Raw genomic sequence first — 15,860 nt, forward strand, 5'->3', positions numbered from 1 at the left:
GATGAGTATACCACCTGATTTTCTTGATCCCAGGTATACAGATTTCATCCCTCCCCTAATTCACCTTATATCATTCATTTTCAATGTCAGAGTGATGTTTCTATGTGTTCTATGTGGCATATATAACAATGTCACTCTCATGCTTCATATATTCAGGCGGCTCTCTTTTTTTTTTTTTTTTTTAATTTTTTTTTTCAACGTTTTTTATTTATTTTTGGGACAGAGAGAGACAGAGCATGAACGGGGGAGGGGCAGAGAGAGAGAGGGAGACACAGAATCGGAAACAGGCTCCAGGCTCCGAGCCATCAGCCCAGAGCCCGACGCGGGGCTCGAACTCACGGACCGCGAGATCGTGACCTGGTTGAAGTCGGACGCTTAACCGACTGCGCCACCCAGGCGCCCCTCAGGCGGCTCTCTTTATCTATAGAATAAGGTCCAAATTCCTTAGCATACAATAAAAGTCTATTGTAACATATTCAAAACAAGGACCACAAGCTTGTTTCTCTTTTACTTTGTTTCAATTCTGGTTTCTAGTGCTCTTAATAATGTTTTTATTTCTGTTTTTAAGCTTGTATTTTTTGTATAATAGTTTCCTAACCACATCCAATTCCTTTATTACTTGTTTTCCAACTTCATCTCATAATTCCTCCATTAGAATTCAATGTTCTAGATTACCAAAATAATGAGAAAAGAAGGGAATATGATAATAAGTTGAAAATTAGAAAGAAATCATACAAAATGTGATTTTGCAGAAATTCCCATTTTATTTTCTTAAGCATTAATGAGTTAGTCTTCAGATCAAGGTAGAATAGTGCAATGAATCACAGTCCAGTGGAAGTCTGAGAACTCTGGAATTCAACAGATGTGGTTTGGATTCGACACCTACCACTTTCACTGCTATTCCTTAACTTCTCTGGGATAAGTTGCCTCCCCTATAAAATGCATATATAGTGCTCGCTTCGGCAGCACATATACTAAAATGCATATATAAAAGGACAAAACACAGGCATGTGTTAATTGTCCTCAATACATGCTCCTCACTCACCTCCCAAATTACAGCCAGCAAGAAAGATTCATGAAGAGTAGAAAACTTATTAGATGCAGTATTCTGCATTGAATATATAAATTCTGCATTTTAAATATATTTCTAAAGTTTTTATAAATTCACATGTATGTGTTTTTAATGAAATCATGAACTTTGGGCTTGTATCTCAAAAGTTGAGGTGTTTTCAGGAATATAATTTCTTCCAAAATGTGCCCCTTAATGGCTCCTTCAGGGACTTATGGTTCTGATTTGGTATGACCATTCTGTACATGTTAATGTACAAATAAGGAAATATCAACTCTTCCAGAAGCTGGCCCAGGCCCATCTCAGAACTTAAGGTCTGGCCATTCTTCCTTGTGTCTTATTCTTAGACAGCTCAAGGCCCTTCCTTTTCCAACTGAGATCCCGACCCAGCCTCTTTTCCTGACACTAAAAAGGAGTCTGATAAACAAACCAAGATTCTGATTCCTCCAATCAAGAATCTCTCTTCATGACTGAAGCTGGAGATTCATTTCTGTATTGATGGCTGAAGGAAACCGGACAAGAGTTGGGGAGTTTATCCTCATGAGCTTCTCTTCCCTGCCTACTGAAATACAGTCACTACTCTTCCTGATATTTCTAATCATCTACCTGGTCACACTATTGGGAAACAGCCTCATCATTCTTGTTACCTTGACTGACCCCATGCTGCACAGCCCCATGTACTTCTTCCTCAGGAACTTGTCCCTCTTGGAGATTGGCTTCAACCTAGTCATCGTGCCCAAGATGCTGGGGACCCTGCTTGCCTGGGACACAACCGTCTCCTTCCTTGGCTGTGCCATGCAGATGTATTTCTTCTTCTTCTTTGGAGTTGCTGAATGCGTCCTCCTGGCCACCATGGCATATGACCGCTATGTAGCCATCTGCAATCCCTTGTACTACCCAGTCATCATGAACCAGAGGACACGTGCCAAATTGGCTGTTGCATCCTGGTTTCCAGGCTTTCCCGTAGCTACTGTGCAGACCACTTGGCTCTTCAGCTTTCCATTCTGTGGCACCAACAAGGTGAACCACTTCTTCTGTGACAGCCCACCTGTGCTGAGACTGGTGTGTGCAGACACAGCAATGTTTGAGATCTATGCGATTGTTGGAACTGTGCTGGTCGTCATGATACCCTGCTTGCTGATCCTGTGTTCCTACATTCGCATTGCTGTTGCCATCCTTAAGATTCCATCAGCTAAAGGGAAGCATAAAGCCTTCTCTACCTGCTCCTCCCACCTCCTTGTTGTCTCCCTTTTCTATGTATCTTCAAGCCTCACCTACTTCCGGCCTAAATCCAATAATTCACCTGAGAGCAAAAAGCTGCTGTCATTGTCCTACACTGTTGTGACTCCCATGTTGAACCCCATCATCTATAGCCTGAGAAATAATGAGGTGAAGAATGCCCTTGGCCGGACTTTCCGCAAGGCTTTAGGCCTTAGAATTTGCATCCCATAGACATTAAGAAATGAGAGTAAAGTGTACTCAATGTGGAGCAATCAGTTTCATACTTGGGATTCCTCTGTCTCCCTTGCCATCTCTGTTGGGATGAAACCCAGCTGCTGAAATGACTATTGGGAAGCTCAGAAGAGGGAAAAGAGCAGAGAAGTAGGTTGGCCCTGTTTCTACCTCCTGGAAAACTCCTCTGTTCATTGTAGGCTTACGTTATTTTTTCTTATTGGTGTTTCAATAATTCTGTGCCATATAATTCCAGATATTCACATTACTATGTCCACATTGTGAACAGCATGAAACTGCTTATAATCCTATTGTGGGGATACATAATAACAGAGGACAAGACCAGTGAAAAATCATCATGTCACTTTCTTTTCCATCGGGCAGATCTGACTCCATTCATCAGAGAGAAAACCCTGTAATCCTTACCAATGCATAACTGTCATCACTGTCTTATTTCAGTTTGCATGCCCTTGAAGCATGTTAGTTCTTCTAATCTCACTGGTATGTGATATAAATATAGAAACATGGATTGATAATGCCCATACTTACACCTTTATAACCCCACAATCATTTTAGTCCTTACTGTTTTCCCAGGAAGAATGAGCTGAGCTTTCACAGGCTTTCTATCCCATACTCAGGTTCTTAAGCCTTGTTGAAGTAGTAGTATAAATTTCTATTGTGATACTGTTTTCATCAAAGTTTAAAATGAATCTAGCTAACTGCAACATAGCTCTTCCTTAACCACAAAAATATTTCTCATTCTTCTTATGATTTCATAGTACTCTATTTTTTAGATATACCATAGTTTATTTAATGAGTCTTTTACAATTATAAATCATGCTGTAAAAAATAGCTTTATACACAAGCATTTTCATATTTTTACCAGTGTATCTGACAGATGGAAATCTAGAAATTGGGCAAAGGGTGAATACATGTACCATGTTGTTATATATTGGCAAATTTCCCTCCAAATTGATTATACCATTTTACCTTCCCACCAGAAATTTACAAGGGTTCTTCTTTCCCTATTGTCCCATCAATAACATTTGTCATCAAACGTTTGAAATTTTGCTTACATAATAGGTAAAAAATAACTAAAATTTTAATTTGAAGGAAATAAATTTTGAAGATTATGGAAGAAATGATTGAGTAAATTAGAGAATATAGTGAATTTCATTCATACTTCTGTGTTAGTAGTTTAGATGATTAGTAGCTGGTGATGTCCGGTACTCCATTTTCTCTGTTTGAAAAGTTCTTTCCATCTGTACATTAGCCGGATCCATCTCATCTTTCAAGGCCCTAGTGTGATCCCTCAAGCAGCATAAATTATTCTCTGCTATATGCATCTATTCCAATTTTATCAACAGATAAGTTAAATTTTGCATATACTATGCTGTACTGGTTTTTACATGTTTGTCTTTTCCCAGTGTACCTGTAAGTCTTTAAAAATTAAAGCTGCACAATTATTTTTGTTTTAACATGACATGAGAATTCCTGAAAACCATATGTTCTGGAAAACTCTGCTTTTAAAATACTATGGAAAAATAGGGCTAGGGAATACCACTCAAAATATATGCAAGTTTGAAGCCAGAGCATTAACAGAAACAACAGCTGGTACCTGGAGAGACAACATAGACTGCTCAGATAATGCAGTTCAGTGATGTTGAAGGTTGCCACAGTAGATATTTAACAAGCATTATAACAATAGAATGAAAATGTCAATGATGGTTTATTTAGTAAAAGAGTATTTGGTACTGAGATAATGCAGTTGATATGATGCTCTGAACCAGTGGGGCAGCTTCTTATATGGTCATGGGAATCGGTGCCACTTTCCAGAAGTCAGAAGCTGCACAAAACAAGAGATGCTTCTCTTTGTGAAAGGAGCTTCAATTATAGTCATACTTCTAAAATTTTCTTTAAAACAGGTAAGAGAGCTCCTGATGGCAAGGCCTTGTGACATTCAGTGTTGAAGGTTATATTTTGGTTTGCTTTGCCCAATGCAAACTTTACATTACAATGAAATTATTCTATAGTTTTTCAATAGTGTATGAAGATGAACAAACGAATGGGTAATCCAGTTGAGAAGTGGTGGTGACTTGGAATAGAATAGTATCAATACAAATTAATTCTAAATAATTTTTGGAGGAAGAATTGGTAGGATTTGATGGTGGATTGCATGTGAAGAAATACAGTGCTCAAGTTCCTGCAATAAAGTATAGATATTCTGAAAGTCTGGAGAAGATCCATTAAAGAGGCATGAAAGAGGTTTTATTCCCAGAAAGGTTAAACCTTTTCCTTCATATCCCTGCTATGAATCTCTTCTCACCTTTTAGAAACATCTTCTCCAAACTTACAGTAATTGATCTTGCCTCAGGATCAGTTGATTTCGTTGGGTTATCCCAGCACCAGATATGGAGCCAAGGACTCAAGTGCAAGTGAATTATTAAGGAGAAACCATTAAATGTAGTAGAGTAGGAATGGAGAAGAAGCTGAGCAAAAATATAATTTTGGGTGCAATTCCAGACTCAGCAGTTCCCGCGGGGAACTCCAGGGAATAAATAAAGCTTAGTTTGTTCTTCTTCATGCCAAAGAAGTAGGCTTTTGTACTCCCATTTCAGTCATCCACTGGCTACTGGCAGACTGTAGAGTAGGAAATAGGGAGAATTAAAACTCCCAGGGACCACTGAAGGGGAAGAATAAATAGCTATTCTTTTTTATCCAGTGAGTCACCTTTATTATTTATTCCAACTTTTGTTGGAAATGTGGTATACTTCCCTACAACAAACTGCAAGATGAATGTGCCATCCTAATTAATTAAAATGGAAATCTCAGGTCATATAGGTGAAGTATGATGCAGAAGGTCAGTATTTTAAATATGGCTTGTAGAAAAATGCAAGCACATATTTGCAGGCACTTCGCTAAATATTAAGCAAACAATAATGAAGAAGTCAGGTATGGTTACTGTCTTTAGTAAGAAACATGTGGTCAAATGTCTGTTTCAGAAACACTATAAAAAATGTTCAGACATGCATTAGAGTCTTCGGATGAAGCCCTAATCACCTTGGGAAAATTTTGTCACAAAGCATGGACATCATCTTACTCCCTCAACTTCATTTCTTATTCAAGAAGTGTTAGGATTTTCAGACTGTTATTCAGACTTTCTTGTTTTCATCTTATCCAGGAGTTACTAGCCTCCCCAGCCAACAGTATCCCCTGCCAACTGCTTCTCCACTTGGCTTAGACAGTGATTAATGAGTTATCCTCTCCATGCATGAAAACTTCCGAATCCAGATCGGAAACACTCCCAAAGAATTAGCCCAATGAGAGTCAAAAGTGAAGGAAGATGTAAAAGAATACTGGAATGATACAAATAAAATCACTGTCTTAAAGAGATACCTGCACTACCATGTTCATTGTAGCATTGTTCACCATAGCCAAGACATGGGAAAAATCTAAGTGTCCATTTACAGATGAGTGGATAAAGAAAATATGGCATATGTATACATATATACAATGGGATATTAATCAGCCATAACCAAGAAGGAAATCTGGCTATTTCAACAACATGGATGAGACTCAAGGGCATTATGCTAAGTAAAATAAGTCAGACAGAGAAAGACAAATACTGTATGATCTCATCTATATGTGGAATCTAAAAAAACCAAACTCAGAGAGAAGGAAAGTAGAATAGTGGTTATCAGAGACGGGGGTATGGTGACATTGGTCAAAGGGTACAAACTTAAGATGAATAAGTTCTGGGGATCAAAACATACAACATAGTGACTATCATTAACAATACTGTATTCTGTACTTAAAACTTGCTAAGAGAGTATATCTTAAATATTTTCACCACACACATAAACAAAACGATAATTATGTGAAGTAATGGACATGTTAACTAACTCTATTGTGGTAATCATTTCAATATATATATCCATGTATCAAATCATCACATTATATATCTTAAACTTACACAACATTATATGTAAATTTTATCTCAATAAAGCTGAGGGAAAAAGGAATACTGGCATGCTCTTCTGATCTCTCTCTCTGGTGCAAACCTTGGAGAATAGACAGACCACTATTTTTTCCCTTGCTCTTGTAGCCTCATGAGTGCAGGAAAAGTTAGAGTTGCAGCAAAGCACTTCCTCCAATTATGGGATTGCAGAATCTTCATGAATTTTTGCATGTCTGGGAATTCCTCAAAACTCATACCTGTCAGAAACTGAACCTATGACTTTACCTGAGGATGAGGAAGCATTGGGGGAATCACTCCCTTCCAGTAAACACCAGGGACTAAAATAGTCCTGAGACCCAGCCTGGAATCCTCTAGAGTGACTGACACAGGCCAAGCCCAGAGCTTCTCTGAAGTGACTAATGCTGCACAACTCAGAACTTCTTTATAGGGACTGACAGGATTTACTTGGGGTGTCTGGCACACCCCTGGACAAAGCTTCTTTGAGAATGTGACAAGGCAGAACCCCAGAGTTCACCAGCAATGAGGACTGAGATACACCCAGAGTACCTTTGGGATGATTGGCACAGACACAGCCCAGGGCTTTTCTGAAGTGACTTGCACAGATATAGCTATATTTTAGGACTCCCCTGGAGTCACTTGTTCAAACATAGTCTAGTCTAAGCCTAGGGTAGCTGACACAGACCGGGGGTTCTCTGGAATGTGATGCAAATTTCATTCGCAGGAGGTAAGTAAAGAGCAAAGTGGACAGAGCACAGACTTGAACTCTTTTGTGAAGAGGATGATGGCTTATTACAAAGAAAATGTGTCTCCTTTGACACATTTCTAGGAAACAAGAAAGGAGATCAGAGGTCTCAAGTAAATAACCAGAAGTTTTTGACAAATTAGGTAATCTGGGAAAGGATGGAAAACAATGATTATGTATTAGGCTTTAGAATGTTCAAAGCACTTGAGTATATATTATCTCATTTCACACCCATAGCCACCCTTCAGATGGATAGGGCATCTGTAATAATAGTCATTTTACAGTTGAGAAAACCCTAACTCAGAAAATGTCATGTCAGTAGCTCTGTGACTCACAGATAAAAATAATAACTAGAACTTTAACTCTGAATTTCTTACTCTAAAGTCCTTGCTATTGTAACTATGTGGCCTCAAACTATCATTTAGGTGGGATTTTCACAAGTTTTCTTAAGTATGCTATCTTGTTCTTTCTTGTTGAAACAGTGCATGGAATCTTCAATACGTTACCACAGAAAGGAGACACTCTGGATAGAGGTGTAGCTGGCCAGTCCACCTCAGCTAGGTTTCTGCATACTTTCCCTTCCCTAGAGTTCTTTCCCCTTCTGATGGCTGCAAACACAACTACATTTATCCAAGGCTCTGTGCTTGCAAGACCATTAGTAAAACAGTAGCTGAATTATACCTCATCAATAACATCCTGACAACCTCAACTGCATTAATGGAGCTACAGGAAGATCCGTTCTTTAGAATATCATCCCAGCAAACTCCCTTCCACCATCTCTCCCCTGCTTAGTAGGGGAAAACAGAAATTTAAAAAATGAAGAGAAAGGTGAAAGAGATGGAAGAGAAAGAGAGGAAAGGCTACATCAAAAGAAGGCAATGTAAAGGGATGGTTAGAGAAGGATCAAAACAAATGAAGGAAAATATGGAGTTACAACTGTGGGAGGGAGGCAGATGCAAGGTTTTGAATCACATTTTCATATTGTTTTGTGCACCCCTAGGGCCCTAAGAAGCAGCATTAGGGGGCTCTTTCAGGGGAAGAGAAAAGTGAAAGTCAAGCAAGTGGGGCTCTGAGCCCCTGCCTCTGCCCTTACTCATCCTCATTGGACTTAAGTGTTGAGATTCTCTGTAGGATGTGGTTTGAAAGAAAAGGGAAGGTCATCTCTGCTTTAAAAGTCATAAAAACTAGTGCTATGAATATGCATTTCTCTCAGCTTCCTTAACTGAGATTTTCTTTTTTTTAAGTTTTTTTTAATGTTTATTTATTTTGGAGAGACAGAGATAGAGCACGAGCAGGGGAGGGCCAGAGAGAGAGGGAGACACAGACTCTGAAGGGGGCTTCAGTTTCTGAGTTGTCAGCACAGAGCCTGCCTTGGAGCTCGAATTCACTAACTGTGAGATTATGACCCAGGAAGTCAGATAACCATCTGAGCCACCCAGGCGCCCCAGTTAACTGAGATTTTCTTTGATAACATCTGAACTTCTGACCTGAGACCATTTTCCGTCCTTGCCTTTTGTTACACATTGGCCAGTGTCTAAGTAGCATCATCTGGTTGTATCCTTAGGAAATTCTCAAACTATGTTATGTTGCCGTTTTTCTCCAGTTTCAACTATCAAAGCTACACTTTATTGGATTCTTTTCTATCTAACTGCTTTACCAAAAGATTTGGTTTAGTCTTTTTGAAACTATAAAGACTATAATAATATCGATAATAACAATGATGGTGGTGGTGGTGATGGCGAGAATGCAAATTTGTGTAGTGTTTTATAATTGTACATTTATTTCCGCATCTCTTACCAAACAATAATTTAAAACATTGTTTAAAATATTTTTACAGGGGCGCCTGGGTGGCTCAGTCGGTCAAGCGTCCGATTTCAGCTCAGGTCACGTTCTCACCGTCCGTGAGTTCGAGCCCCGGGTCGGGCTCTGGGCTGATGGCTCAGAGCCTGGAGCCTGCTTCCGATTCTGTGTCTGCCTCTCTCTCTGCCCCTCCCCCATTCATGCTCTGTCTCTGTCTCAAAAATAAATAAACGTTAAAAAAAATTTTAAAAAAAGAAAAATATTTTTACAAATACTTATAATAGTGATTACTTTGCTCCATCATGGATTCACTAAGAATTTCATGACTAAAAACGTAGTTAACTTTTAAAGATAAATATCAGCATGTTAAACCTATTAACTAATGCCATTAAGATAAATGTTACTTAGTGATTCAATAAATGTTGATCATTACTTTGTAGGTACCAGGCATTGTAATGTGTATACAATGATGCATATCATTTGGTTTATGTCAAGGAGTACACAATTAGCTGGAGAGGACAAATATAAAAATAATTATAATATAACACCATTGATATAATAAGGGTATTTTAAAATGCTCTGAGGAACACAACAGAGATAGTAATTTATCCATTTGGGGAAGGAGATTGTCAGAAAAAGCTTCACAAAGAAGCTGACATTAGATCTTAGATTAAAGAATGAGTATTTGATATGGTTTATCTGAATTTCACTAAGGCATTTGATGAACTTTTTCATGAGATCTTTGTTACTACATTAAACAGATATAGTCCAGGTAACAGTACATATAACTGTTTATTTATACCCAACTCATGTCTGAAATTATTTGAAGTTACTTATAGAAAAAAAAATAGTTTTGCTGAATAGCCCAAAAAGCAGAGATTAAAAAATTGGTGCCAACTCATTTTAGGATATGGCTTAAGTGGTGTGCCCCAGAGTCATGGCTCTGTCCTAGGAAACATTTTGATTAAATATTTCAGGGGAGTGGACATCTGTGGCACAGTGAGTGATATAAAGCTGTTATAATAATGCTTTTAAAATATCTTCTCAGAACATAGCAATACATTTTTAAATAAATGTATATTGGAAAACAAAACCAAATGTACAACCTATAAAACACACACACACATTCAGAAGTCTTAACTGTAGACTCAACTAGAGACCCAATATCATCATCAAACTGCTATAAAAATGATTAAACCTTAGACTACATTATTTATCAAGCACTTGGAGTTAAGCACTCTGCCAGGTGCAAAAGATACAATGATGAATAGATTTCCCTCCTGGCATTAACTATTAGATGATATAAATATATGTACACATACACAATTGTATAGTGCTCTAGTAGAGTTTTACACAAAGTGTTATAAGAGACTTAAAGAATAATCCCTTAATTAGGCCAAGGGAGTGAAGGGAAACTTCACAAACAAAATGATGTTTCAGCTGAGACTTGCAAGACCAGAAGAAATTATACATAATTGCAGGAGGAGGTTTCCAAAAGTAGAGAGTAACATGCACAAGTACAAGAAGGGGTAAGAGAATATGAGGTATGCACAGAACAGAGAGTATTTTTGTGTAACCAGAGCATCAACTGTGTAGGGGATTTGGACCTGGACAAATAAGCAGATACCAGAGAAAAAGACCTTGTTAAAGGTATTGTACTTTTTCCCAGGGATAATAGGTAGTGACTGAAAGACATTAAACAGATGAGTAACTTAATTGGGGTTGCTATCAGATCACACACAAGTCAAGGATGGTTTGTAGAGAATGAACTAGAATCAAGTTTCTGCAATATTCCAGGCCAGAGAAGATAAGAGTAGTGATGTAGAAGGTGACACTGAATCAGTGTTTTTGGAAAAATAATAAATTTTGGGGTTAAATGAAAGGATTTTTGTCCCAACTCCTGCATCATGAAGCCTGGGTGGTGTCATTTTCTGAAATGAGTTAGATAAAAGGAAGAGGCTTGGGGTAGTGGAAGATGATGGGTGTAATTTATAACCCTTATCACTCTTTAAATCTGTGTAAATTATATGAGGCTGTATCATTGATGTGTGTAGTCTTTGCATCTAAATTCCTTCTGAATGGGGATCACTGTGCCTACGCTCTGTCTATACAGATATTTCCATGATTATTTTTTGTATTTTGTTCATTCTTCATTCACTTATTGAGTAACAATTTAATGGACATCTACCTTGCTAGGAATTGAGATAAAAAATTAAATTTTCTACACAGTTTCTACTTTCAAGTAGTATACCATCTAAAATATGAGATGGAGACATAAGTTAACAATTATTCTAATATTAGGTCCATGAAAGTGGGTGTTGCTAATACCTTGAAACTTTCTGATCTTCTTTATAATTTGTTTTGCTTTTTGCTCTATTACTACCGTCTTATGCCAAAAACTCCTGTTTGCTCTCACCTATTAGCCTAGACTCATTTCCATTCTCAGAGTGGGTGAGTCACCTAATGGGTAAAGCCATGACTCAGAGACAAACTGCCCAGGAGGCATATCCTGATGCCAACATTTGCTGGCTGTGTAACTTGGAAAAATTATTCAACCTCTCTGTGCCTCCTCAGCTGTAAAGTGGACCTACTAATAACCCGTATATCTTTAGTTTGTTGCAAGATTTAACATAATGCATGGAAACCACTTAGAATAGTGTCTGGCACTTACCTGGTGCTCATTAAGTGTTAACTCTTACTTGGAAATTGACAAAGTATCAAAATTTTCAAAGAAAACATGTGGGGACCTGGGTGGCTCATTTGGTTAAGTGCCTGACTCTTGGTTTTGGCTCAGGTCATGATCTCACTAACTATAGGATCGAGACCCACATGGGGCTCCACACTGACAACACCCACATCAGGCTCCATGCTGACAGCACAAAACCTGCTTAGGATTCTCTCTCTCCCTCTCTATGCCCCTCCCTTACTCTTGCTCTCACTCTCACTCTCACTCTTTCTATCTCTCTCTCTTTTTCTCTGTCTCTCAAAATAAATGAACTTAAAAAAAACATGAATATGAATCAGCAAAAAATTTTAAATAGCACTTTCTCACTGTTATTTTTTTCTGAATGTTTATTTTTGAGAGAGAGCGAATAAGGAGAAGGGCAGAGAGAGGCGGAGACAGAGAATCCCAAGTAGGATCCAGGCTGTGAGCATAGAGCCTGACATGAGGCTTGAACTCATGAACCGTGAAATCATGACGTGAGCTGAATGACCTCAGTTGAAAACAAGAGTGGGACACTTAAGTGATTGAACCACCCAGATGCCCCTCTTGCTGCTTTGGCTGTTTACTTCCCTCCTTCCTTCACCACCCTGACCATGTCTTGCACCTGCTCAGTACTTTACTCAAACATTATCTGTTCAGGGAAGCCTTCTCTGACACTCCCCACACCCCAAATGCCTATGTCCTTCTCCACTGTTTTATTCTTCTCCATTGTTCTTACAGCCACCTAACATACTATACATCCTATTTACATGACTTGTTTACAGTCTGTCTTTTCTACTAGAAAGTGAGTTATATGAGGGCAGAGATTTTTTTTTGTTATGTTTACTGATGTATTATCTTTAGTATCTAAAACAGTGTCTGGCACAGAGAAGATAATCAGTATTCATTGAATAGACTATTCTTTTCTCTTAAGGATTAAAAAGTAGGGACTTCAGTGAGTTTGGGCAGTAGATAAGGAGATAAGAAGTAGATTTGGGAAGACAAATCTAGCATTATCTCATCATGACTACAATGGTTAGCATGTGTTATGTACCAGTTACGTGCAAGTGCTTTAGATTTATTCCTTCATTTAAGTTTATATTTATCACAATTTCAGGTCTCAGTTTTGAAGTTTAGTTCTTGATGCCATGATGAAACATTCTACTTATTTATTACAGGATTTGATATTAGTCTACATATTTGAGTTGGTCTTTATTTATTAACATGTAAAACTTGAAGTGATATTTCTTGAAAATCAAGATGCAAGTCAACCAACAGAAACTGATGAAAGGGTTTATGTGCGATACATCTAGATTCTTTCTATGGTCTGACCCTGTCTTGAGTTTGTGTTCCCTTTTCTGATCACATATAGCTATACAGAGAATATTTATCCCAGGGATCAAAATAAACCACAGTCTCTATATTTCATGTCTCCTTGTATAAATGCAATATTCTGAGTTTAGAAATGAATATATTTACATTGAATGTAGAATATATTGAGTATTCCTCCAATATACTGAAATCATCCTGAGGGTTGGCTGCTTGAGATTAGGATGCATTCAGTTCTCTTCCTCAGGATCATTGGTAACTTTCCTTGATTTTCTCTTTCCTACCCTTCAATTTTGCAGAAGACATACCCTGGCTCACCTCATCAGCTTTCATTGTGCATTAAAGGAGTTTCATTGTGCATTGAGGAGAAATGCTTGGCCTGGCTGCTTTTTTAGTACCACTGAATGTTGAAGAAAGATAAGGTAGGAGCCCCAACATGAAGCTGTGATTTTGATCTCTATAGAGCAAAGTCAGGAGATATATAGGTATATGGTGTGCCTCAGTTCAATCTGAAAAAAGGTTAGTATTCTTCCAAAAATTATGAATCCCATAGACAGGCTTATTTTTTTACATTTTGGAAAGTACACCTTTTGATTTGCAACAACTATAACAAGAAAGGTAGAGAATGGGGCCATGGGAGGCTTTCTAAGGGTATAATAGAAGTCTAAATAACATATGGAGACTTCTACCTTCCTGGAGCATGAATGTCAATGAAATCCTGGACAGAAGAATGATGTGGGGAAACTGGACAATTGTCAGTGAGTTTGTCCTTGTGAGTTTTTCAACCTTATCCTCTGAGCTACAAGCTCTCCTATTTCTCCTTTTTTTGACTGTTTACCTGGTTACTCTAATGGGCAATATTCTCATCATCCTGGTCACTACAGCTGACTCTGCTCTACAAAATCCTATGTACTTCTTCCTCAGGAACTTGTCCTTCCTGGAGATAGGCTTCAACTTGGTCATTGTGCCCAAGATGCTGGGGACTCTGATCATCCAAGACACAACCATATCTTTCCTTGGCTGTGCCTCTCAGATGTATTTCTTTTTCTTCTTTGGGGCTGCTGAGTGTTGCCTCCTGGCCACAATGGCATATGACCGCTATGTGGCCATCTGTGACCCTTTGCGCTACCCAATCATTATGAGCCGTAAGGCCTGTGCCCAGCTAGCAGCTGCCTCTTGGTTCTCAGGGTTTCCAGTGGCCACCGTGCAAACCACATGGATTTTCAGCTTCCCTTTTTGTGGCCCCAACAGAGTGAACCACTTCTTTTGTGACAGCCCCCCTGTCATTGCACTGGTCTGTGCTGATACCTCTCTGTTTGAACTGGAGGCTCTGACAGCCACTGTCTTATTCATCCTCTTTCCTTTCTTGCTGATCCTGGGATCCTATGTCCGCATTCTTTCCACTATCTTCAGGATGCCCTCAGCTGAGGGGAAACGCAAGGCCTTCTCCACCTGTTCCTCCCACCTTCTGGTTGTGTCCCTCTTCTACAGCACTGCCATCCTCACATACTTCCGACCCCGGTCCAGCACCTCTCCTGAGAGCAAGAAGCTGTTGTCGCTCTCCTACACAGTAGTGACTCCCCTGTTGAACCCCATCATCTACAGCCTAAGGAACAGTGAAGTGAAGTCTGCACTGAGGCGAGTCATCCTCAGGACCCTGGGCCCTCAGAAACTATGATTGACTGACATGGAAACTGAAGGGGTGGAAGGCAAGGACAAAGGAGAGAGAAAATAATTCCTCAAATGGGTTCTGGTCTCTCCTCAGTCTAAGAGCAATGCTCTACCCACTAGAATTTTGGACTCTACTAGGATCCGTTTCTCAATGAAAGATCATGATTCTTTGGATTCTGTGGGATTGTGGTACCAATGCATCTGAGGATGCCGCCAGTTTACACAGATTAGGAGCCTATCCGGAGGTTGATAACATCGCTACAATTTGCCATTCATTATTTGTTTTAACTTTCCTTGAACTTCTTCACCCATGTCTTTTTATAATCTTCAGCTTTACATTTTTCTATTTGTCCAAAAACTCTACCTGCAACTCTCAAGGATCTTTTTTGCTTATAAGGTAAATTTATGATAGTGATGATAATAAATAATAGAGTTTTGTTTCATTCTTTCACTTACTTTTTTCAGCAAACTTTGAGTTTGAACTCAAAATTTCAATGCATTTTTACTCATCATTCAGCATGTGTCAGACTCTGTTTAGGCTCTGAATACAGATTGCTGAATAAAATAGACAAATTTCTTATCTTATGGAATTTATGTTCTAGTGGGAAAGAGAAATAACAAAGCAATACTTAAAAAATTCTACTGGCTTAGAAAGTACCCGTGTTCAGAGGAATAGCAAATTAGGACTTCTTCCTCTACTACAATAATTGGTCTGTACAGTATCTGGAGAAAGACTGCTCCACATGGACACTGCCTCAATCTCAAATTATTCAACTTGGATATGAGAATTGCTTGACAAAAAGTGTGTAAAGGAATCCCAAGTTGAGTATAAATGGACATAATTCTATGAAACTTCTGAGAATAACCCAAAGATTCTTTGTTTACTAAATTTTGTATGTAATCTTGTGATTGGGTGAAATCAACTGTGCTTTTTAAGCTTGCGTATCACTCAACCAGTATAGCAGCCTGTCTTTATGGTTTTGTCCAGTGAACATAGTCCAACTCTGGATTCCAGGAAAATAGCAGCCTTGGGATGTGTGTACCACAGCTTTGTGTTAATTAGTGAAATTAACAGAGTAAAATAGTATTCAGTGCATAGACATATCCTCTCCAC

At 38.7% G+C, this 15,860-nt stretch overlaps 2 protein-coding genes across 2 annotated transcripts; both read left to right on the forward strand.

Annotated features, from left to right (window-relative positions):
- Nucleotides 1–1,558: 1,558 nt before the first annotated feature.
- On the forward strand, nt 1,559–2,521 carry LOC122201413 (olfactory receptor 10A2-like). Its single transcript, XM_042907275.1, has one exon. The coding sequence runs from the start codon at nt 1,568–1,570 to the stop codon at nt 2,519–2,521; it is 954 nt and encodes a 317-aa protein (XP_042763209.1). The 5' UTR covers nt 1,559–1,567.
- Nucleotides 2,522–13,805: 11,284 nt separating this feature from the next.
- Nucleotides 13,806–14,753, forward strand: LOC122200239 (olfactory receptor 10A4). Its single transcript, XM_042905717.1, has one exon. It carries the CDS (start codon nt 13,806–13,808, stop codon nt 14,751–14,753), a length of 948 nt encoding a protein of 315 aa, XP_042761651.1.
- Nucleotides 14,754–15,860: the final 1,107 nt, after the last annotated feature.

This window comes from Panthera leo, chromosome D1 (assembly GCF_018350215.1).
Source record: "Panthera leo isolate Ple1 chromosome D1, P.leo_Ple1_pat1.1, whole genome shotgun sequence".
NCBI lineage: Eukaryota > Metazoa > Chordata > Mammalia > Carnivora > Felidae > Panthera > Panthera leo.